General features: G+C 37.8%; 1 protein-coding gene across 2 annotated transcripts in view; it reads left to right on the forward strand.

Annotated features, from left to right (window-relative positions):
• The window catches only part of CUNH15orf41 (chromosome unknown C15orf41 homolog), a 204,568-nt gene that overhangs the window by 78,014 nt on the left and 101,398 nt on the right, over positions 1-25,156 (forward strand). For both annotated transcript variants that reach the window (XM_032417050.1, XM_032417051.1), the window contains exons 6-8: positions 13,175-13,254; positions 13,593-13,642; positions 19,432-19,499. In XM_032417050.1, the coding sequence (XP_032272941.1) occupies positions 13,175-13,254; positions 13,593-13,642; positions 19,432-19,499 (198 nt within the window). The remainder of the gene's footprint in view (positions 1-13,174; positions 13,255-13,592; positions 13,643-19,431; positions 19,500-25,156) is intronic.

Here is a 25,156-nt window from a genome sequence, read left to right on the forward strand (position 1 = left end):
CCAAGCTTAGGATACTGCAGCTGTATGTGATAATCTAAACGTGAATGTTCTTTATCATCCCTGGCATAATGGTTCTTAATTTATAGATGTTTTTGGTTCGTATTCATTTTTATTGGTGACTATTAAAAAATTTTTTTCTGCTAAAGTTAGCAAAAAAATGTAATTAAATGGTCCTTTTAATCTACACTTAATTGCCATACTGTAGAAGTAATTTCTTCAGGTCTTAAAAATGTATTAAGTTCCTCATCCCTTTCTTCAACTTGTTCTGTTGACCACGGCCACTGTAGAAAATTGCCAAGGGTACAAAATGTATATTATCTGCTTTCTTTCGAGTACTTTCCAGCACTGGTTTGTCATTTGGGGCATCCAGAGGTGACGCATACTGAACGAGTGTTGCTGGTAACTTTCCTTTGGAGACTAATTGCACTTCTCCCTTAACACACTTTGTTTCCAGAAGCCCCAAGAGCTTGCAGCATGACTCTTTGTAAACCCTGTCTCTCACTTTGGCACAGTATTGTGCTGCCATTGTGCTCAGCGGACTTGCTGAAAGATTAATTACAACTGAAGAAATGTATCTTTTAACTGTCTCATTACATAAAGAATTCATAGTGAAGTTAACGTCCGCATAATTTAATGATATACGGATTTTAATTATATAGTACACTGTTAATTGTACGGCTATTTTTAGATCAGGCTACTAACTTGTTCATATAAATGAATAGCTCATTTGCTTGAGGGACCAAAATATAGGCTTTCTTGAAAACTCAGAGAATTTCAAGACCTCTGTAAAAATATTCTACCCTGGTAGGATATTTTTATGGTTCTTGTTCTTAAAATGAGACTGACTTACGTTTTGCCTTCATTGCTTAGGTTGTCTGACACAGAGAATTTTGACCTGTTATTTCTGTAATTCATAAAGTATTTGAAAGATAGATCTCTGTGTTGGATAATGGGCAGAAATTGAATAGCCGTGTTTTCCTTGAAAGTTGTTGAGATTTTTCTCAGGAGAATTAGACGAAAGTTATTTCTGAATAGAAGCGCTGTCCCTGGCTGTAATTAGTCACATGGGCTTAGTTCCCAGGAAATGTTTCTTTCGCTGTACTGAAAGTGTGTGAATTTTCATATTTTTTAAGTTACCTTAAAATTTCATTTCTGCTTCCCCATCTGCCCCCTCCTAAAATTTAAGAAATCTAAAGTTTAGTTTAGTGTACTGTTCTCATTAGGCTAGGGACCTGCCAGAAAAGTGCACACGTTCATGCCCCGCATACTCTCTCCCTTTCCATGAATCCTTCCAATCCTGGGCAGCACTTCTAATGACTTAGAATTAACTGCTTTCTAATTATGCACTGAGGCAGACACCATGATGTGGTATGGGTCTCTGCCAGCAAATGGAAACACAGGAGATCTAAAAGAGCAGGCTACCAGAGGGAATTGTGAGAGAGGCTTCTTGAAGTCATCAGCTTGCAAAGCAGAGACTTAACCCATCTCATTGAATAATATAAACTTGGTCATACCAGCTGCCGCTGTGATATCACCTATAGGAGCATCCATTTTTCTTTCTTTTTATAGTGTATAAGATACTTGTGATCTTGCCAGATTTGGGGCTACCCCAGGAAATTTTGGTAGGTCTTTGCTACATCAGCTTTCTCCCCTGACCTTGAGCTAGTCTTCTTTTTACCTGTGACTCGACTGACATGCTGGGTCCCAGTAAGCTAGGACCAGAGAGCTCAGGTTTGTTTTGAGGACCTATATTTGTTCTACACAGAATACCGAGTATCTTGAAATTTTAATTGCTGATATTTGAATCTGAGGGAGATCTAGGAGGGAAGAGGAGATACCATTGGGAAACTTGAGTTATTCGTAGAAGAATGATCCATTAATCTAGAACAGTTCAGTTCACTTTTGAAAATCATAGGAATAATGCCAGAGAAAGAGTAAGCTGGCAATTATGATCCCGAACTAGCCAAGTTTATATCACGGTTCCACCAATAATTGGGAGTGGGACTTTGGGGAAATTATTTAAATTCCTCATGCTTTGGGGCGCCTGGGTGGGTCATTTGGTTAAGCGTCTGCCTTTGGCTCAGGTCAGGATCCCAGGGTCCTGGGATCATGCCCCAGATCAGGCTCCTTGCTCAGCGGGGAGTCTGCTTCTCCCTCTGCCTCTCCCCCCACCACTTGTGCTCTCTCTCTCGCTCACTCGCCCTGTCTCTCAAATAAATAAATAAAATCTTTAAATTCCTCATGCCTTAATTTCTTTGTTTCTAAGATGGGGATAGCCACCTTGTAGGTATATTCTGAGAATTCAATGAGTTAATACATGTGAAGAGTTTAGAATGGTTCCATGGTAAGCACTCAGTAAATGTTAGCTGTTATTCCTTTTTAGAAGTGGAAACTTGCTATAGGGTAGACTGAGTGACCCCACCCCATCTTCCTGAATACTCAGCTGACTTGTACAAATGTTAAACTAGTGTTTCTGAAACTTTAGAAATTTGGGTACATTTACAGTTTTCCCTATCTACCATTGTACCACATGTACTAATAATAAATATACTATTTTTGCTTGAAAATTTTTAAAGTATCATTTAATTCTATTTTAAAAAGGAAATTATAATTTCACCTTACATTATAAACTAGAATTTCTTGCCATAAATAGAAAGTACTTATAAAAATAATACATAACTGCTAAAGAAAAAAATGTTTTGTGTGCTCAGAAAGTCACTTCATGTGCCTATGCCCGCGTTAAGCACTCTTCTCTTTGGGAGACGTGGCATTAGATGTTGTCAGTATTTAAAGACCCATTGTGTCCTACATCCTCTTAGTCTACGTTTTCTGAAAACAATATATATATTTTTAAATTTTCTTTGAAGACGTATTCATCTATAATGAGAAAAGTTCAAATTAAGTCAAATCCATTTGACTACCTAAATACTGAGATAACATTAGGGAATATAGGCAGGACTTGGATTTTGAATAGTTTATTGGCAATTCATTCGGCAATTTGTTGAGTAACTATTTTGTGCAGAGCAACCTTGAGGTGTTAACAGAAATATGTCTGCTGGTAAGCAGCTTGCCGAATATCCTGACACAAACAGTTCCTTAGTCTTCCATGTGAACCGTTCTCAAAAGGGGTAATATCGCATTAGCAGGTATACAGTATACCTGTGGCATTAAAATTTCATGGGGGGAAATTAGGAAAAAATGTCTAAAAAATCTCCTTTGGTGGGCTATGATGAAAGAAAAGGTTAAGCAAGATTTATGTAGACCAGATAAACATAGGACCATGAAAGCCAAGCTTGAAATCTGAAACCTTCTAGCTTCGGAACTGGTAATATACCTGTAAGAATTCTCTCTTATCTTCTTGGGGTAACCGCAGGGTGAGCCTAATCCTCCATGGGATAGCCCCCAGATACTTAAAGATAACATTGAGGAAATAGGACATTGTTTTTTCCAAATTGTGCTAAATATTCCTTTTTCCTTCAGGTTTTTTTTTTTTTTTTTTAAGTAGGTTATGGTTTCACATCTTGGCATCCTGATCAATCTCCTGTCAACAGATGACAAAGTAATATTTAATCAAGTGCCAAATGACTGGTAGACAATATGAGTTCTCTCCCCACTATGAGGGAGGGGAGAGCAAATGGATTGGAAACATAAGGGGAAATTCTGCTGGAGGAGATGAGACTTGAACTGGGCTTTGAAGTTTTGGCTGAGGGAAAGTTAAGAAAGAACATTCCAGATTTGGAGGATAGAATTGGGGGTGGCTGGGTTGGAGGGATGGGATTAAGTGTATTCCTGGCATTAGCCAGGTGCTTAATAACTATCTGTTGCGTGTATGTTTGTGGAATAAGAGTTGATGGTGTATAGTGGCTCTAGATCTACAAATTGCCTGACATAGTCTGATCGGTGTGAATACTCATGCTTTGGAGACCTCTTCCTCTTGTCCTTACATAATACTTTTTTCTTTGATGACTGTAGTCAAAGTTATTTCTTAAACAATTATGTGCTAGTTAGAGAGCAGAATTTAATTTGCCTCTATAAGATTCCCTAATGTTAAAAGATTCTGCCTATTTAGATTGTCAGATGGGATCAGACTGCTTTAGAGATCACTCCTGTGCAGTGGGATAGCTAGTGGGCTGCCTGGAATTTTTGAGAAATAGTTCCAACTGCAAAAGTAAGTAAGCTCCTGGAGGCCACTGGCAATATTGAAAATGTCCGGAAAAGACATTGGCAGGCCAGCTCCCGTGGAGATGTAACTTGGGACCTTTCTGACCTTGATGTCCAAAGGCCTTAAACCAGCGTTTGAAGAGAAGATTAAATTCTAGCTGGTATTTTAGGCTTAGCTGTTCTGGAGCTAAGCCTCTACAGGAGCCACATGAAAAGACAAGACTTTTGGTGTACTTGGGGAGCAACTGCCTTCCCCCACCAGCTGTCAACTGCACAGATTGTTTTTTCTTCTTGGAGGGAGAACTAGGTTCTAACACCACTGTCTGTCTGCGTATGTATTTGCTTCCAAATGGTCCATCTCGTCTGTATCCCAATATCGTCCATCTCTCACTTCATTCTTTTTTCTCTCCTGACTGCTGCCATCCAGTACACAGGCAGCGCCATGCTGGTTCACCTGTCATGCTTAAACCTATCTGTGACCTTGGGTTAGGGGTCCCAACTAGATATGGTCTAGTGTTCATTTCAGCTCAGGTATAACCTGGTCAAAAGGCACTCTTTGCAGTGGGCAGGATTTCCAGGGACCTTAAGCAGCATAGAGGACTCAGCTGCTTATTTGCTGCAGTTCCTTTCAGCAGTAGTGGGCCACTTACTTGAGCTTACACCAAGGAGAGAAAGAGTTATAAAAATGGGTGTGAGAGTCATTGGGGAGAAAGTCTCCACTTGCTTGATTGCTGGTGCTTGAAATAAGGGAAAAACCCCTTATAAGGTTATAGACAAGATTTAAAATACAACACCCTCCCGCCATGGAGTGATAGCACCGTAAGCTAATACACACACATGTGTAAAGGACTTCTCCCAGGTTCTTTCCGGAGAACAGATTGCATGGCGCATTGTACACTGACTGCCACAGAGGGCGTGGCAGGGGAGGCAGGTAGGAAGGGAGAATCTGGCATTGTCAGATTACCTCTGACTGTCTCTCCAAGGCTGTGGCCATTACATTGGCAAGAACAGTCCCCCGACTTTATATATATGTGTGTATATATCTCATGCAGTCTTTCTTCTTTTACCCTCTTGACAATAGAAGGTAATAAGTGATGCATGTATGGATAATGCAGTTTCGGGGGGCAGAACAGGTAAGCCACCCTGTGCTCTAAGGACAGGCAGAGCAACAAGGTAACAGCTTCAGCTGCCCAAGTCTGAAACAGCATGTTAAGCGCTCTTCCTGGGTTATTTTATTTCGTCTTCACAACAGGCCTGCAAAGTAAGCACCAGTGTTCTGCTCTTTTACAGACGAGGGGACTAAGGGTCACAGACATGAATTAGCTTGTTGAGAGGACAGAGCTAGTGGGTGGCAGAGTCAGGCCTCCAACCAGGTCTGCCTGATTCTAGGCTCAGCTCGTAACCACTGCTCCATGCTGCCTCTCCCTTTGAAAGTATTAGACGGCATAGCTTTCCAAGTTCACCTTTCCTTTAGAAGGCATGTTTTTCCTCTTTTGAGGAAGATGTAAATAAACATGGTCTTGTGTGACATCTAGGTCATAAGGAACTGTAAAGTGCTGCCTGGTTTTTTGGGTTGTTTGCTCTTGGAACCCATTTCAAGGGGAAGTTCATGCAAACCGTAGAGAGGCCCACCTGGAGAGGAATCAAGGCCCTTCACCCACCGTTCCCGTGGAGATAGAAGCAAGTGCAGATTTGCCAGACATGTAAGTGAATCGTGATGAAAGTGAACCCTCCAGCACCCAGATAATCCACTCCAGGTAATGTCACACAGAGACAAGCCATCTCCATTAACCTAGCCTAAACTACCAAATCATGAGCATGTTAAGAAATTATTGTTTAAGCCTCCCCCCTCCAAAAAAAAAAAAAAAAAAAGTTTATATTTAAGAATATAATGGAACTGATTCTCAAACCCACAGAAACTTGGTAAGCTTGATGATTAGCACAGTGCTGTCTGTGACATGGCAACAGTCTTTGGAGGAGTCAGGGTAACAATTCATTTTCTAGCCACCAGTGACCCTTCTCCCATTCGCTGGCCCAGCCAGACCCTATGCATCAGGGAGCACTTTGACTCCACTCTACAACCCACTTGCTTTTTGGCCACCTGCCCTTCTCTCTATTGTTTGTGGCTCCCGTTTCTTAGAAGGACCTTCTCTTTATATATTTAAATAACTTGAAATCCACAAAAATTAACGAGGAAGAGGCTTTCCCTTGAACTTCTTACTAAAAAGCTTCCAAAAATTTTAGCAACATAGCAGAATGAGCTTTTATTGATGGTCCACATTTCCACGACAAAGACATAGAAATGATGTAAAAAAGAAACAAACAGAAATCTTCTAAAATACAAAACCAAGTTCAAACAAAAGGAATTCAATCTCTGGGGGCAAGGAATGAAGAGAGAATGTATATTCAGTTTGGTAAACAGGGACTCTCACTTTGTAGGTCCACAAGAGTTGTTAGCTTTAGATATGGACATGAGGGGTTGGGGCTGGGATTTTTAACTCCCTGAAGGGAGTTGGAAGTGAGCCTCCACATACAGCCCAATCCATGAGAAAAGGACTGAGGAAACTCCACTTGGCCTGGAGAAAGTGGCAAGGAAGCTTGCTTCCTGTATATGGTCTTGAGTGTGGGGTATTTGGAGAGAGAAATTAGAAATAGGCCAGCACGGGCGCCTGGGTGGCTCAGTTGGTTAAGCGACTGCCTTCAGCTCAGGTCATGATCCTGGAGTCCCGGGATCGAGTCCCGCATCGGGCTCCCTGCTCAGCGGGGGGTCTGCTTCTCCCTCTGACCCTCTTCCCGCTCGTGCTGTCTGTCTCTCATTCTCTCTCTCTCAAATAAATAAATAAAATCTTTAAAAAAAAAAAAAAGAAAGAAATAGGCCAGCACCATTTGTGGATTTGGGTCCAAATTTGCGCTCTCGTTTATGCTGCAGGAAGCCCACGTTAAGAAACAAACAATAAAACTGGTCTCTGTAAAAAAAAAAACAAACTAAACGCGAAACTACTCTGTCATGGTTATTTCCACAGTACAGGTCAAACAATTCTTGCTGCAATTAAGTTCACAGTAAAAATTTACAAACCAAGTGAGAAAACCACCGTCAGAGGGAAGATAACTACATAGGCAGGTAGGCAGATAGATAGAGAAATTGCATACCATGAACTGGAAATGAGAAAATGAATATAATAGAGGTTAAATCTATAAGATGATGTTTTAAAACAAAAAAAATTATATAAACTGATCTAATAAAGTAAAAACTAACTAGATAAGTGAAAGAATAGAATATAGTATGAAAAAAGAGCAGACAGATTTGAGAAAGACAATAAAATTTAGAAATGATATAATTATCATTGAAGTTAAAAGCTCATTAGATAAAGGGTGCCTGGGTGGTGCAGTCAGTTGAGAGTCCGACTCTTAATTTCAGCTCAGGTCATGATCTCTAGGTCGTGGGATTGAACCCTGCTTTGGGCTCCACATCAGCACAGAGTTGGCTTGAGATCCTCTCTCTCGCTCTCCTTCTGCCCCTCCAGCTCGTGTGTGTGTGTGTGTGGGGGGGGTGCCCTCTCACTCTCTCTCTCAAGTAAGTAAATAAAATCTTTAAAAAGAAAAACTCATTAGATGAGTGAAGTGTCAGAAGAATTAGAACAAAAGTTAGTGAATTTTAGGATGGCTCTAAGGAAAGCACCTTTAGTATATTACACAAGAGATGAATAGAGAGGAAATATAAATACTTTATAGGAGTAGGAGATATAGGGGGTAGTAATAAGGCCTTCTATTAGATGTCTAATTTAAGAGTGCCAGAAGAAGAGAATGGAGGCCAAAGCTATAGTGGCTCAAAACTTTGCAAACTGGTTAAAGGCATGTATCCTTAGGTTCATCAAACATAGCTAATTCCAAGCAGGCTAAATTAAAAGAGCCATACCCAGGCACCCAGTGATGAAACTGTTGAATATCAAAGAAAAATCTAAAAGGAACCAGAGATAAAAGACAAATTATTTCTATAGGGATTATTATTAGACTGACAGTAGAGTTCTTAGCAATAACAGATGTCAAGAGTCAGTGGAATCTTATTTTCAAATGGTTGAAATAAAATGACTTTTAGCTTATAATTCTATACCCAGCTATATTATCATTCTAAAGTGAGAACTAAGTTATTTTCAGGCAAGACAAGACTAAGAGATTTTACTGCTCAGTGGTCCCATCTGAAAGAACTAATACATAGGTGCTTTAATAACAAGGATAATGAATCTAAAAGTGGAGAACAGAATTCAGAAAGCAGCACTGAAGGAGAAAATTGGCAAACATGTTCGTAAATCTAAATAAGTATTGAACATTTAAAAAAATAGAAACTACATTAGAGTACTTGAGAACAGAACCAGTTGTGTGTGCTTGTATGTATATATGTATATGGAGAGAGAGAGATTTATTATAAGGAATAGGCTCACACGATTATAGAGGTTGAAAGTCCCAAGTGCTACAGTGGGCAACCTGGAGACCCAGGAGAGCCAGTGATATAGGTCCAATCCTCTTGAGATCCAGGAGGAGCCAATATTTTAGTTTGAGTCCAGAGGATGTCCCAGATTGAAGGCAGTCAGGCAGAGAAACTAGTCTTTTACTCAGTGTTTTATGTTCTAGTCAGACCTTCATCTGACTGAATGAGACCCATCCACAATGGTGAGGGCAGTCTATTTTACTCCAATTCAGATGTGAATCTTATCCAGAAACACCCTCACAGACGTATCCAGAATAATGTTGGGTCAAAAGTCTGGGCACCCTGTGGCCCAGTCAAGTTGACATAAAATTAACCATCACAGAAACTAAGAAATTATGTTTACAAACAGGGTGGTTGAGCAAAAATTAGTAGACAGAATAACATGGAGGCTGATGGGGAAGGGGGGAGCTTCCTAATTGGAGTGAGTGAATTCTTAATTCCTTATATAGCTGGCCCTTGAACAACATGGGTCTAAACTGCATGGGTCCACTTATATGTGGATTTTTCTTATACATACACATATAGTGCAATACTATTTTTATAAACACAGTGCATTTAAAAAAAAATATTAACACAGTGCAGTATTTTCTCTTCCTTATGATTTTCTTAATAACCTTTTCTTTAGCTTTATTGTAAGAATATAGTATATAATACATATAGCATATAAAATATGTGTTAATCGACTGTTTATGTTATCAGTAAGGCTTCCTGTCAACAGCAGGCTGTTAATAGTTACATTTTAGGAAGTCAAAAGTTATATGTGGGATTGTTGACGACCCAGAGGATTGGTGCCCCTAACCCCCATGTTATTAAGGGTCAGCTGTGCTCAGAATTACAAAGAAGATATGATTAGATTACATATGGGTTCAGTTAAAATTAATTAAAAATTAATAAGAATATAGAAGATTTGGGGCACCTGGGTGGCTCAGTCGGTTGGGCATCCAACTTCTTGATTTCGGCTCAGGTCATGTTATCAGGGTCATGAGATCAAGCCCTATGTTGGGCTCCATGCTCAGTGGGGCGTCTGCTTGAGATGTTCCCTCTACCTCTGCCCCTACCTTCCCTCTCTTTCTCTCTCTCTCTCTCTCTTACTTTCTTTCTCTCTGTCAAATAAATAAATCTTAAGAAAACAAAGAACATAGAATATTTTAATAATACAATTAAAAATCTTGGCCTACTAGACATACCTGAACCCCATACCTCAAAAATAGGAGCTTTAGTATTTTTTAAGACATGTAAAATATTTATAAAAATTGATTGCATATGAAAACACCAATGGAAGTCAAATAGATACCCTCAAATTAATATAAGGATCACATACTTTGAGCAATATGATCAAATTAAAAATTTGAAATAAGTTTTTAAATAACTTATGGATCAAAGATGAAATCATAATGGAAACTATAAAATATTTATAAATAAATGAGAACAACACTTGTGGCATGTAGCTAAAGCAGAATTTAGAGGAAAAATTATAGCCTTAAAAAGTATATGTTGAAATAAAAGATTGAAAATTTAAGTAATAAAGATAGTAAGTTTGTAAAAGAATAATACAATAAATTCAAAGAAGAAATCCAGAAATAATGACTAAAGGATGAATTAAATGAAATTGGAAGGAATGAAGCAGTAGAGAAAATCAACAAAACCAAAATTTAGTTCCTTCAAAATACTAGTAAAATGAACCAACCTCTAGAAAGACTGATAATAAAACAGTTTACACAAATTAATATTAGACTATCTAAAGTAAATTTAATTGAAGATACAGACATTAAGTCAGAGTGGCAGGGGCATGGATGTTTATTGTTTTAGGCTCTTGAAATATTTCACAGAAAGCAGATCATAATCTTGGGCATTATGCCTTAGTCCGGGCATTGCCTGTTGCCTCTCTTCCGTAGCATGCTTCAACAGGGACCAGTTCTCCCCTATCCCTGTGCACACAGCTCCAAATGACTAGTGCATTCCTGCTTTGTACCTGCTTGGTAGAAAGCTGACATTCCAGCAGTTGAAGCAGTGACAGAGGTAAACTCTGAAATCAAGGGGATGAATGCCTCTAGCAAAGGTTAGGGAGAACAAGTCTCCTGTCCACATGTGGTCAAAAAGATGGATACAACTTGGACATAGGTAGTAGCTGGCCGTGGACATCTTGCTTATGAAAGGTACTGGCTTCCTTGAGCCCTTCTTATTCCTAGTCATCCCAAGATTATCCAACCGCCTTTCCTTACCTGGTTGATACTTTTCATCCCTTTGGCACTTTTAGCTTCAGAATATGTGTGTAAAATTAAGTTTGCACTCTGGCTTGATCTGAGACACAAGCATAACTTTGTTGAAGCCCAAGTCCTAAAATCCTCAAACAGAAGGCAGGCACATCCTAGTTCTGTAGCCAAGGCCTTGAAACCCTATTTATTATCATTTTCTTGCTCCAAAAAATGGCAGGTTGCAATAAAAGGAAAAGACATTTTGTTGAGTTTAAAATGAATGTGGACTCGATATATAGTTTTTACTTTTCAGTTTAAAATGATTGACTTGTCCTTGTAAGCTTTCTCTGATTTGAATGGTGTTCTATTCAATATGTTCAGACTATTTTTTAAAAAGTGTGTTGGCTATGATTCTTAATTCTGATAAGCACAGTATTCAAAAATTTATATTGTGAGGAAAATTAGGATGTCATTGGTTTCTTTTTTCTATAATATTTCCTTTGTGACCTCATCTTCTTCTGTTCTAGAGTATTGTCTCTCGTCTATTTTAAAAAGAGCCTTTGGCTGGGGGGCTCCTGGGTGACTCAGTCAGTTGAGCGTCTGCCTTCGGCTCAGGTCATGATCTCAGGGTCCTGGGATCAAGCCCAATTGCATCAGGCTCTCTGCTCAGGGGGGAGTCTGCTTCTCCCTCTCAATCTCCCTCTGTGCTCTCTCTCTCAAATAAATAAAATAAAATCTTTAAAAAAAAAAAAAAGACCCTTTGATCTATGATTTGCAGTGAGTTATCATATAGTTTGGTTCTTACTATTACTTAAACTTTAACAAAATCAACAACAAAATAGCCGTTGTAGCTATTTTCTATAGAGACTCACACAAAAACCCTTTAACAAAGTCAGCTCAGATAATATTGTCATTTTCTACAGAAGAAAATAGTGAATCTGAGAGGTGCCATATTCCATATATTTGCCCTGGTTGCAGAGCTGGTTGTAGACATAGGGCTGGATAGTATTCCTATTCCTCTCGTGATGATGTTCTTGGGATTCCAGATATGTGTTTCACACTTGCAGAACAAACACATAGTTACAAATGGCTAAGTACATAAATGTGGCTATACACATGCAGAATAGGAAATAATTAAAATAAGTGTACTGCATTTTTTCTTTGTGGACTCAGTACTGTGCTTAAGTGAAAAAGATGTAATTTCCCTATTTCTTTGCACGGTATTTACTAACATTTATCATATCTGTCACTGATCTTATGGTACTGAACTTGATAAAGAACATAATAATCTTAAAAACAAGAAAAAAACAAAAAAAAACAAAAGTCATCTCAACATGAATGATGTTGATCCCTGGTCTGTGTTCATTCTATTAACTAGATAATTATCCAATATGTACTTTAATTTGTGTTTGTGTGGATAAACCCTAAGCCATTTTGCTGAATGTTTGGGAATGATTCCACTGGAGAATTGGAAGAATTGATTCCTAGGCAGCACTAGACTTAGCTTTAGTTTAGAGACTTGCCTTCCTCCCGTGCAAAGGAAGAGGAGTTCTGGTCACCTTGGCTTCCACACGCCTACAGAAAAGAGCAGGGCCAGAATCTCTTGCCTCCGTATGCTAAGTGTGTGATCTGATATAGCATTCTTCATTAAATGCCTCCCCTAGCCTCTTCTATAGGTTTTCCTGGGGTGAGGTCTATTTAATTTACAATTGGCTGTGAGGAGACGTATTTTGGGACAAAAATTCATATATAAATAAATATATATTTTTTTCTTTCTTAAGATTCCCTCAATGGTTAATCAACTTTACCTACTTTCCTTATCTGTGAAATGGACACAGCATTTTATGGCAGTTGATGAGAATTATTTCAGAAATGTTTAGAATTCAGAGATTCTTTCTTGGCTAAAAGTTATTTTTATCGACATCATTGAAGTCTGACCTGCCTTCACTAAGCTCTCCAGATACATATGCTTAGTAATAAAATACTTAGCCACAAAAGGTAACTATTTCTTTTCTGATGGTTCTTCCTGTGTTTTTTCCCCCAAGCGGGCTTTTCCAAAGCTAATATATCTGCAAAGAGACATATGCTTTAGGTCTGTACTTGTTAATTTACCTTGGAAAAATTAGGTCATCTTCAAATCTGGCAGTGTGGCTTATAAACTTGGCAAAATGGTCTAATTAAAAGCTTCTCTTCGATTAAAAAAAAAGGAAAAAATTATTAGAATCGGTAATGTTTTCATTTTCGTGGTTTGTGTACATATAGGTATATGTCACACCTCATGCTGCACTAAAAGTATGTTGACTGTTAACAATTCATCTCTTTTCTTCTACAGCCTCCAAGTCTGTTATAAATAGTATGCTACGGGACCCTTCTCAGATTCCAGATGGAGTTCTAGCAAATCAGGTCTATCAGGTATTAATCACAGCTGTCTATTTTCAGTGGCAGTGCTATCCGCCTAGCAGAGTAAAGGATTTTAAACCTCATTTAATTACTGTCATCGTAAACTATCACTGAGGTCAGGGTGCACCATAAATGGCAATGCAATATTTGCGAGAAGAGCATTTCACTTTTTAATAGCTTGCTTTTATAGTGAATAAAAAGCATGTGATTTTTGTTTTCTGTGATTAAATCTTAACAGCCTTTGATAGTTTGTTTGTTTTTTTAAGAAACGTAATTACAGCTTTTAGGATACTAGTTCACGGTAACAGTTTTCGTAGTGACCCCAGACCCCTTCTCTGTTTTGTCCACAGTGCATCGTGAACGACTGCTGTTATGGACCACTGGTGGACTGCATCAAACAGTATCCTTTCCCATAAAATTTTAGGTGTGCAGTTGACGAGCTCAGACTCAGTGGAGGAGATGTGTCTAGCTTTAACCTGACATAAAGTTCTGCTTCACAAAACACATTTCATACTCTTCTACTTTACATTCAGTCAGCTGGAGGGTCACTGCAGACCATCCTTTCCTCCAGCTTAAGGAAAATCAGATGGGCCACGGGAAGCTGTCAGCTCGGCAGTTAATGTGCACAGGCTTAGCTCAAACTGCTGGGGTTTCAGAGAGTTTAAAGGTACAGAGTCATTGGGCACGTAACTTACTATCTGGGAGTGTGGCTCACCAATCCAATGAACGTTTTAAAAAAATAGAACAAATTTCTATTTAAAATGAGCCAAATTCAGTTGAGTTTCCTAGAATAAATTTTGAGCCTGGAGTTCAAGGATGACATGATTAAAATGCCACGCAGACCATCACATCTGAAAGGGCAGTAGATTCTTGTTGCTTAAATGCTGATTACAGTCTGCACTGCCATTTGCATCCCTAATAAACAACTTTAGAGAAACCAAGCTAATTTATCCATCTGCCATTTGCATCCATAATAAACAACTTTAGAGAAACCAAGCTAATTTTTCCGTCTGGATTGAACTTAAGGCTATGAAAACAGACGTCCAGTCATTCTTCATTAAAGACATTGAGATTACTAAAGAGTTAATGCTTACTTCTTGAAATGGGATTTGAGCCAACAGTCACTACTTCATGAAGGGGCATGTTCTTCATCCATACATTTAGTAGTATTGTGGCAATACTAAGAATTTTGATAATCCTGGGTGGAAAATACTATTTAAAGGGTCAATAACTAGTAATTTTTTTAATGAAAATTATCTTCCACCTGAGTCCACGAGTCTTGCATTTCTTAATGCTGTAACAGCCTTCCTAATAGAGGTTTTGTGAGTGTGGATAGCACTGTGACCAGTGGAGATTCAGTGCTACCAGTCAGGAAGCTTTCTGTTGAAAGCCTTTTTTGTTGGAAGTCAAGTGTTTGTGTGTGTGTGTGTGTGTGTGTGTGTGTGTGTCTGTTTATCCCACCTTATTTTCACAAAGGCTTAGAGTCTGTAAAATTTTTGTAAGGAAACTCACTCATTTTCTTTTTTATAAAGTTAACCTTTGAAAAATAATCTCTTCACAGAGCCCTCTTGTAGGAATATTCACTACCTAAGTTACAGCCCTTTACATATTTATCCTTCAAGTCAGTTCCCCCAATGTAGTTTAAATTAATAAAATCACAGCACTGTCATAAGCTTGCCTTTTTATTGGGCCAAAGTGAAACCATACTTCTATTTTCAGTATAAAATTAATGATAGCATTAAAAATTGTAGGAGTGCCAACCTCATGTTGCTACAGTGATAAAGTTTAGCACATTTGTGTAACAACTAACACCATCTCAGAGTATCTGGGGCGGAATTACATGTTAATTTTAAAGCATATAAAATAGTTAAAAATCAATTTAAAGTTAAGGTTTTAAAAGCATAATGTCTTTTGAAGGATTGCATATTGATTTTAAATATAACTATCTAATTATATATGCATGGACTAAAGTATGAAGTCAACTGCTTTGTAAATGCCAGGAGGCTATTTTTCAGTAATAGTTGAGATGCTTACGGGAAACTAGATTGCTGCATTGCTGGCTAAGAAAATGGCTTGTGAGGTTATTTACAAGTTTTGCCCCATGGTCACTGCCATACATCAATAATAGGTATTATTATAGACAAAGTCTAAGTGTTTTCTGCTTATAGAGCATTATAAATTCTGTTCGGAGTATTTTCTTTACATTTTTGCCATCATTCACTTTCCTTTTTTGGCTGTGTTATTGCTAGTAGAATTTAATGTAGTACATGATTTCAATTGATAAAGATAATGATGAATGTCTATAAATTGCATTCACTGACTAGATTATAATTTTGCAGTTCCATTATGCCTATTGCCAGTAAAATTACTGTTTTTATAAGCTTTGTGTTCTAGACCTTGTATTTTATATATGTTTATATCAAGCAAAGAATAATCAAGAAGTATGTCTTTCCCAAATTTCAAATCGGTGATTGCTTTTACCATGCAAAGTAAAACAAGCTGGGAAATTTATAGAGAACTGATTTTATTTTTGCACTGAGGTAGTAGCAGTTTCATATAATGTAAATATACTTGCATAGATGTTTCCTAGACTGATCCACAGGAATTACTTTATTTCACACTGAATAAAAATTAGTAGTTTTCCATGTGAGTGAAAATGCTATTTGTATGTTGTTCTGATAATTTAGTAATGTTTACATTGCTTACTGTCGGTAAATTACATCATTTTGTAAGAAAGTACACATTTAGTAAATAGAATTGGTGCAAAATCTTTTTACTCCATTATGAAAATGTTACATGTAGACATTTGTGTAAGTAGAATAAAGGAAATTGGTCATTTACAAATAAGACACCACGAAAAGCACAGTAGCAAAGAGTATATAAATTGTCATTGTGCGTTCTTTTTCTTTGGTGTCTGCGACATTTTTTCCTGCATAGCCATGTCCATCCACACCTTTGCTGCCACAAATATAGTCATTGACACAAAAGGTGTGAGAAACCAGCCACCTCAACTTTCCAAAGTGTGACTCCAGGACACAGCTATTACACAAAGACCTACACAGAGAAGCAAGGAAAGATAATGAGGCAGGAAGCTTAAAATGCTGTGGGTTTCATTTCTGTACCATCAGTAACCTCAGTTTCATGATTCAACATTTTAGATGTAAATAATTTACAACAATAAAAGTGAGAGTGCATTTATGTGGATTAGAAGTAAATAATTTAGTTCTAACATGTGGGATGCCCCTAATAATGAGACACTGTAGAGAGATATTCATCAGATATCTTCAGTGGACTCTGCAAATGTGTGAAATTTTGTGATTTGAAAATTTTTGTTCCTTTATTCTGTTTCCAATTAGAAATTAAATAAGCACACCACGTGCATGGTGGGGGGAGGGGACAACAGAAGGAAAAATTGCAATGATGAAGACTTGGGGCTCATTTTGACGGTGGACATGAGTGGCCACATCGCTTGAATTATGATTTAAATGATATTCACCTGTATGTGTTGATAAAGGGCAGATAATGCTCTAGGAATTTTTTTAAATAATGCATACATTTTATTTCATTTTAATTGCACTCTTACAGTGCATGATCAGAATCAGAGAGTCTTTGGTAAGCTGAGGAGTGGTACGACCAGGTTGACATTATCCAATGGAGAATTAGATAATTAATACCAAATGCTTTTGACAGAATCAAAGTACCAGAATAGGATAACGCTCCTTTTCAGATATTGTGCAATCTCATCCTTTTGGAAAATAGAGCAGAATTCCAAGTCCTATTCCTGATTTAATTATTTACCAGCCATGGGACCTTCAGAAAGTTCCTCAGCCTTCTTGAACCTTGCTTTCTGTAATTATAAAAATGGGATTAATAATAGTACTTATTCATGTGGTGGTGGTGAAGGTTAAATAAGATGATAACCCAAGTGGAAATGCAAATCAAAACTACAATGAGATATCATTTCACATCTGTCAGAATGGCTAAAATCAACAACACAAGAAACAAGTGTTGGCAAGGATGTGGAAAAAAAGGAATCCTCTTGCCCTGTTGATGGGAATGCAAATTGGTGCAGCCATGATGGAAGACAGTATGGAGGTTTAAAAATAGGACTACCCTATGATCCAGTGATCGCACTACTGGGCATTTATCCCCAAAATACAAAAACACTAATTCAAAGGGATACATGCACCCCTATGTTTATATAGCATTATTTACAACAGCCAAGATATGGAAGCAACCCAAGTGTCCATTGATAGCTGGAGGAATAAGACGTGGTGTATGTACACACATACACACACACACAATGGAATATTGTTCAGCCATAAAAAGAATGAAATCTTGCCATTTACAATGATATGGATGGATCTAGAGAGTATAATGCTAAGTGAAATAAGCCAGTCCAAGACAAATACCATATTTCATTCATATATGGAATTTAAGAAACAAAAAAGCAACGGAAAAAAAGACAAACCAAGAAACAGACACTTAACTATAGAGAACAAATTGGTGGTTACCAGAAGGGAGGTGGGTAGGAGGATGGGTGAAATAGGTGATGGGGATCATAGAGTGCACTGGTGATGACCACTGGGTGATGTATGGAAGTGTTGAATCACTATATTGTACACCTGAAACTAATATAACACTAAGTATTTTAACTATACTGGAATTAAATTTTTTTTAAAAAATTTAAAAAAAAATGATAGGCTGGGATGGTAGCAGAGGAAGTAGTAAAAATTTGGTGAATATTGTATTTAGTTATAAGTTGACACCAACAGGAGTTGCTGATGTATTGAGAGGAGTGTGGGAGAAAGGTAGGAGTTGAGGACTCCTGCATTCTGGTTTGAACAGCATGGGGTTGTCAGTAACTAAGATGGTAATGAAGCAAATGGCGTATGCATGTGTGAGCAGCTGAACGTAATGAATCTGTGAAACTATAACAATAAAATAACCAAAGTTTATTGAGGACTTACCAAAAAAAAAAAAAAAAGGTGATACCCCAACTGTTTAACACTGAAGCTTTGTGTTACAGTGCTTAAGAAATATTAGCTAGTATCAATTATTTTTACATAATTATTTTAATACTTTTCAAGAAGTTGTATGGAGGTCATACAAAAGGCTTTGTGAACATCATATTCCAATCCTTTGCTTTGCCACACTTGAACCGTATGACTGTGTGCAGATTCTTTTCTAAGCTTTGGTTTCCTCATCTATAAAATAAGGATGATAATAACTAAGGATGAAATAACATACATAGGGCGCCTGGGTGGCTCAGTTGGTTGGGCGACTGCCTTCAGCTCAGGTCATGATCCTGGAGTCCCAGGATCGAGTCCCACATCAGGCTCCCTGCTCAGCAGGGAGTCTGCTTCTCCCTCTGACCCTCTTCCCTCTCGTGCTCTCTATCTCTCATTCTCTCTCTCAAATAAATAAATAAATAAATCTTTAAAAAAAAAAACATACATAAAGCACTTAACACAGTACCTACCTCATAGTAATTGCTCAAAGAATTTACATGTGTGTGTGCGTATCTGTTTCTATGAATATGATAATATGTGTGCGCTCTTGCACACGAGAGGAAGACTTGAAGAATCCTCTGCACCTGCACCCCAACCCCACAGTCCTTTGCAACATGCAGTCTTTCCTGCACGGTGCCTAGAATTCTCAACAAGTCAGCTATTTGGCTTCCCCTGTCACATAAGATCACCAACCATAGGCTGAAAGTGGGACAGAAACTAGAAATGCTGGCTCTGGGACAAGTATGGATTCTTAGAAGATTTATGGAACTCTGTAAGACTGGAAACTCTTTTAAGGCAAAGCCTGGTTGGTATTCTTTGCTGCATTTAGTAAGTGCTTAATAAATGCACTAAATTGAATTAAGGGATTTTTAAGATAGTACAAAGGATGTTTAAAATGACTCTGCCTCCTTTCAGAAGAAGATAAGGTACACATCCATTTACAAATCTTTATTTGCCCAAATGCATATAAACATTACAGAAATAGAAAAATTCCCCTGAATCATTAAATGAGGACATGTATGTAGAAATCTCATTCCTCAGAAATGTGGGCTAAAGGTGGAAATAGTTGCTATGATTACTCTATTTTCCGTTTCATCTCAAAGTAGAGACCTGGTATTAGCATATTTTTAATTGTATAATTCCACCTGTGTTACCCTCCTTAACTAAAACTTCTTAGTGCCATTGGTCATGAGCACGAAGTCCTGCTAAGAGACATGCTTCTGGAGAAAAACCTGTCCTTCCTAGGTAAGTATTACTTACATCCTCTCTAGCTTGTAATATCTGCATGAGTGCTTAAATATATATTTTTAAAAATCTTCCACTCGCAGTTATTATATACTAAAAGAAGAGTGAACAATGATTGATGCTGTGCATGTTATCTTTTATTGATTTAGAACTAAGCAGGAACTCAGTTACCTAATCCCTATATATACAGCACATGCACAGGCTTGCAATTAATATTTTATAGAATAAGTGGCTGAAAAAATGCTTTAATATCTATTGCAGTATTACTTTTGGTGTCATGAGATATTAGCCGTAATCTAGGCCTTATGAGACAAAGAAACAAAAGAAATACTGCCTATAAAATGCTTTATATGTTAAAAAGAATAGTTAGAAAAATTCATGTTGGATATGTTTGTCTAATGTATGGAATCAGAGTGTACTTTTACTTGAAAGTCAAATATTAAGCTTTTATTATTTTTATGAGAGACAATAATTGTCATTATAGATTTAGTGTGATTTTTAAAAACCTCACATGTATACATGGACATGTGTTTTTGTGTGTGTACCAATGTGGAATCTTGTTATAGATTGTTATTTCTTTCAATATCTGAAGCATTAAAATTAAGCCTTGAAGGGCATACATGTGATAATTGATCACAGAAACCATAAAGCACTCTACAATGAATTAATTCCTCTTCTCCACTGTAGATGTAATTTTAAAGGTTCTATACCAACCTAAATGTGCATTGTACACATCTGTTATATGTAGATATTTAAGTCTGCATAGTGTGTTTTTTTAGGTTGAAAAAAATCACAGAATATTGGATTACATAACCTTTGTTCCAAAATGGACAAAGATTTGGCCAAGGAAAGTCCATTGGATGGCCTTACATCAAGTTGGGGAGGGATGTTGAAGACAAGCCTGCAAAAAGTCTGTTTTAAGTCTTAGTATTCAATATTTTTATTAATGAACTGGAGAATGGAGTTGAGTGTATTATCAGGTTGTTGATAATTTTAAGATGGGAGATCTCATAAATGTTCTCTAGCAGGGGCTAAAGAAAATTGATTTAGGAAAATGGCCTCAAATTAGTGAATTAAATTTCAGTATGTAAAAGTAGCAAGTTTTTTCATGTAAGGGAGGAGGAGCAAAAGGCTTACATGTGGTCTAAACTGAGTTCCACGTCCTTGACTCCCTTGATTCTCTGAACAGTGTTAGACTGAATTGACCATGGCTAGCAAAGACAATGCAGAAACATGGCCAGAGTCATTAGCACTTGTATACAAGTTCAGAAAGGGGACTTACTATTCATGGGTCCCATCTAGTTCTCTGTGCTATCAGGTCTAGAGATAACTATTTTATTAAAGTACACCCAAAGGTGATACTTAACTGATCTCTAAAATAAATGAGTTATAGGATATTTAGCTGATTCCATGTAACCTCAGTGCTGTTTTTAAGCATTTCCTTATCAGCATACAAAGAAGTTAATTTATTCTATGCATTTTAAGCATTTTAATGTAGTACTGAATTATTACAAGTTTATTTACAAGTTAAAGCATGAGAATTCAAAGCTTTGTGTGAAATATTGTTCTGGGGTTTTCTTTTACCTTGTATATATACCCCTTCACAGTGATTAATTAGGTCTAAAGTACTGTGCCAGGTAAATTTAGATAGATTATCATTTCAAGTCAACTACTGAAAAATATTGGTATATAAATAGACCACTAATCTGATGTTTTCTTGTTTACATGTATACATCTTGAATTTTGTTGCAGAGCCATTACAAACGTGTGTTTTACTTTGATTCTTTTATAAGCAAAAGCAAAACCGATCTCTCCCTCTCTTTCTCTCTCTCTCATTCTTTTGGTTTCTAATCTGGCCACTACTTTCAAAAGGCAAGGATTCTTATTTTTACATATTAACCCTTCTTAAGAATTATGACTTCCCTGAAAGTCTATGCCATTCTAAATTTTCCACTCATTGTGCTCTATATGTAATTTTATAAAATACATACCTTATATGACCGTTTTACTAATAGAAGAGAAAAATAAAAATAAATAACCTTTATTTTAGCCCTAATAATTTTTTTAATTTCCTTGATTCATAACCATATACTGAGCAGTTGTTATGGCACAAGATTTAACCACGCACTATTGGAAAGAAAAAAAAGAAGAGTGCTTTTCATTGAAGATTTGCATATACTCATGGATTTATCCTATTTATAAATGTATAGGTACATTGTATTCAGAGAAATCAAAGTTGAATATATATTTAGTTTTTCCTACTAAAAACATATATTTTATTCATACATTTATTGATTTATTCCAAAAATAAGATACTGAGTTAGGTACTATTTATTAGGAACTAAATATTAAGTCAGATGAAGTTCCTCCTTTTGTGGAATTATGGTCTAGTAGGGAGATAAGCTGTAAACAAATGTACGCAATTTCTAGCAATTTCTCAGAGTTCTTGTAATTCTTTTATTTTTATTCATGCCTTCTTTTCAACTAACTCTTGTTGAGCACGTCTTCTACTACTAGTTAGTGTGAACGTGATGGTAAGCATTTTGTTCCCTCTGGATGCTTACAGTGATGCACACTATTTCCATGTCAAACCCAGTAAGAATACAGTTCCATCACTAGTGCATCTCCGTAGGTACTCACTTGATGGTCTTGATAATGAAAATAAATACATTCAAGGCTGTTGTTGTGCTACTTCTATTAAACTTTTGAAAGAAAGGTATAGATTAGACTAAAAATCAAGAGCCACCCTTTACATATAAGAAAATGCTACTGGCCCATAAGCTACTTTTCCTGAAGTGGTGATAGAATTTTACTTATTCATCTGCTCTCTCACCAGCACCTTCCTGTCACCATGTGCTTCTAGGCCGGCTAGCTGAGCTCCTTAGCTTGGTTATAACCAGTCTTTTCTTTCGTTGGTTCAGCAGACAGATATCTTTTAAGAAGTACTTACTTTGGGCGGGCACCATTAGGGATAAAAAAATAAAAGTTGAATTTTTCCTGGAAGGAAAATTTCAGATAAGTTTCAGGTAAGTTCATGTCAGTTCTTTCCAAGGATAGTAATATAGAATTATTGATCCGCATTTAACGTCTGAGAAGATGTGAAGAGCCTGCTGCCCACTCCTAGGCACAGATGCACAAAGAGCCCTTCTTAAGCTTTAAATTGACCAACAAGCATTGTGATCATCCTTATTCCCACTGCTAAGGGTTCGTTCCATTTCTAATATCAACAAAATAGAAAAGGTATTTTAACTACTGGTGGAGATGTTTTGATTTTTCTCTCTCCAGTGACTAATGAGACCATGTTTTGTTGCCTCTCCCTACCCCCACCCTCTCCTTCTCAGGAGTAAGGAGGAACTTTGGACAAAAGGCAAGGGAGGAAAGGAAAATAGTGATAGTAAGAAGACGATGAGACTGTTTGCACTGTCAGAGGCTATGGAAGAGCTTATCCCAGAGGCTGGAGACAAACCGTTCATCCTCCATGGGGGGGCATGTCTCCAGGTCAGAGGGACTTACATTAGTGCCTTCCTCAGCCACTGTCTGGTGCAAATTCTTGTTACATTTGGCTTAATAAGGATGGCTCTGGAGATACTGTATTCTTTCCAGTGAATGTTGCCCTGTTAGTAGAAGCGAACAATTATTTTGAGTGACACCTGAGAGGCAGTTGCTTTTTCCCTGCCTCACGCTCCCATGTTTGGTCTTGCCTTATGACAAACCAGCTTATTTTACATGGGTGCTTTTCTAGCATTCGTGTATACCTCTGCGGGCCTCCAGGAGGGTGTAATCTGTAAAGCCAGGGAGGCTTAGTGAAGGATGTCCCTTGATGTAAAAAATTAGGATCTTCGTTCCTAAGAGTTCATCTGTTCCTGCTGCTTTATTCCCTACCTGAAGCAATAGTGCTCTGTTGGGGGAGTGATTATGATGTGACAAACGGGGGATTATGACTTCAGCTGAAGAACAGGCAGCGGGAACAGATGAGATTTAGAGGGCTAAGGTTGTGTTTATGTGCAGATGTTAGTAGTAGAGAATAAGAAACTAGAAATAAAACATATGATTATATAGGCTAAAGGGAAATGACATGGTTGGGTATTTCATAAGGTATCAAGTATTTAAATTCCTAACTCTCTGAAGGTTAAAAATAAGATACAGTTTTCAGAATCATGGGAATGTGGTATTGGAAATGGGATATGGGGAATTGGGTCCTTCTTCCTTCCTGAGGAAATTATCATGGTGTGGGATCATCTTATTCCCCTTATTGAACATGCTAGTGTGCGCTTCTCCCTGGGACCAAGAGAAAAGAACCATGGATAATACATATATGCTGCTAGAAGACAACACAGTCTCTGGAACTTTGACGACAGGTTACCCTGGGCCCTTCCCTCCTCATGGCTCTGGTTGGATAACTCATGTCTGCTGATTGTCTGCTTTCCTGGCCACTTGAGATATTGGAACTCCTTTGTGACAAAAATCAAGTCGAACTAAATTATACACATACTCAAGGATGTATATCTGGAAAGTCCAAAGGAGAGGAGTTTGCTTCTGGTGTGTATAGAATCCAGAAGACAAAAACAGTGTCATCAGTCTCTCTTTTCTCCCTCTTATGTTCTGCTTTTTTCCATGTTGGCTTCATTCTTAGGCAATAAAGATGATCCCTGGTAGTTGCTAGTTTGTTTATTCCTTAGGCTTCTTAGTCCCAGAGACAAGTTGGTGATTCTCTTTTGCCCATAATGAATCTGAGGAAGGCCTCTAATCAGCTACAAGTGTCCACGCCTGAGGCTGATGGTGGGGGTCACATTATTGGTCATTCCCCAGAATCGTATCATGAGAGTAGGATGGCAATGCCAGACAGAATGGGATGCAGGACCAAAAAAAATCAAATATCTCACTCCACAGAAAATTAGTTACAGGTTGGAACTTTAGTCCCCATGACCAAAAGGCGTTGGGAATCGAATCTGTTGTGAGATTGGCTTCTAGGGTATATGCACACGCACGCGTGCATGCGTGCACGTGTGTGTGTGTGTGTATGTGTGTGTGTAGAAGATTCTTTTTGCGTCTCAGAACTGCTAATACTCCTTTCTTCATTGAGATTAGTTCTGGGACAGATGGAGCTGGCCCTGCGAAAGGGTCTGACATCAATGACGACAGCTAAAAAAAAAAAAAAAAACTAGAGCAAAAGCTAACATTCAGCCATTCCTCAGAATGTGGTAGTTGGACAGTGTTCCATCCAATGCCCTTGTTCTGTTTAGTGGAAACTGGCCCCAGCCGGTGCCTTTCCAACAACTTGCCCTTTTCACTCTACCATTCTGATGTGTCCCTTCTTTTGTGGCATTCAACCCCAAGAATTTAGAATGTGGTGTAAAATATAGAAGAGTTCTACTTCTGTTGTTGATATTCATATCTCCTGTCTCCACAGCCACCGGTCAGCAGGGACCAGCCTGCTCAGCTCCACTTTGTACTGTCCCAGCTGTGTGACCTCCCATTTGTTTCCTATCTTTAGGGCACTTCAATTTTCACTGGTATTGTCCCCTGAAGACATAAGCAAAGGACAAGGTCAGAGCAGTCAGTTGTATTCCTTATTAGTAGCTTTGATAAGAGGCTTTGGGGGAAGAGGTTGAAACTAATGGCTATAATGAAATTTGGGGTTCTCTAAAGATTTCATT

Source organism: Phoca vitulina, unplaced genomic scaffold, assembly GCF_004348235.1.
Source record: "Phoca vitulina isolate PV1807 unplaced genomic scaffold, GSC_HSeal_1.0 scaffold20, whole genome shotgun sequence".
NCBI classification, from domain to species: Eukaryota; Metazoa; Chordata; class Mammalia; order Carnivora; family Phocidae; genus Phoca; species Phoca vitulina.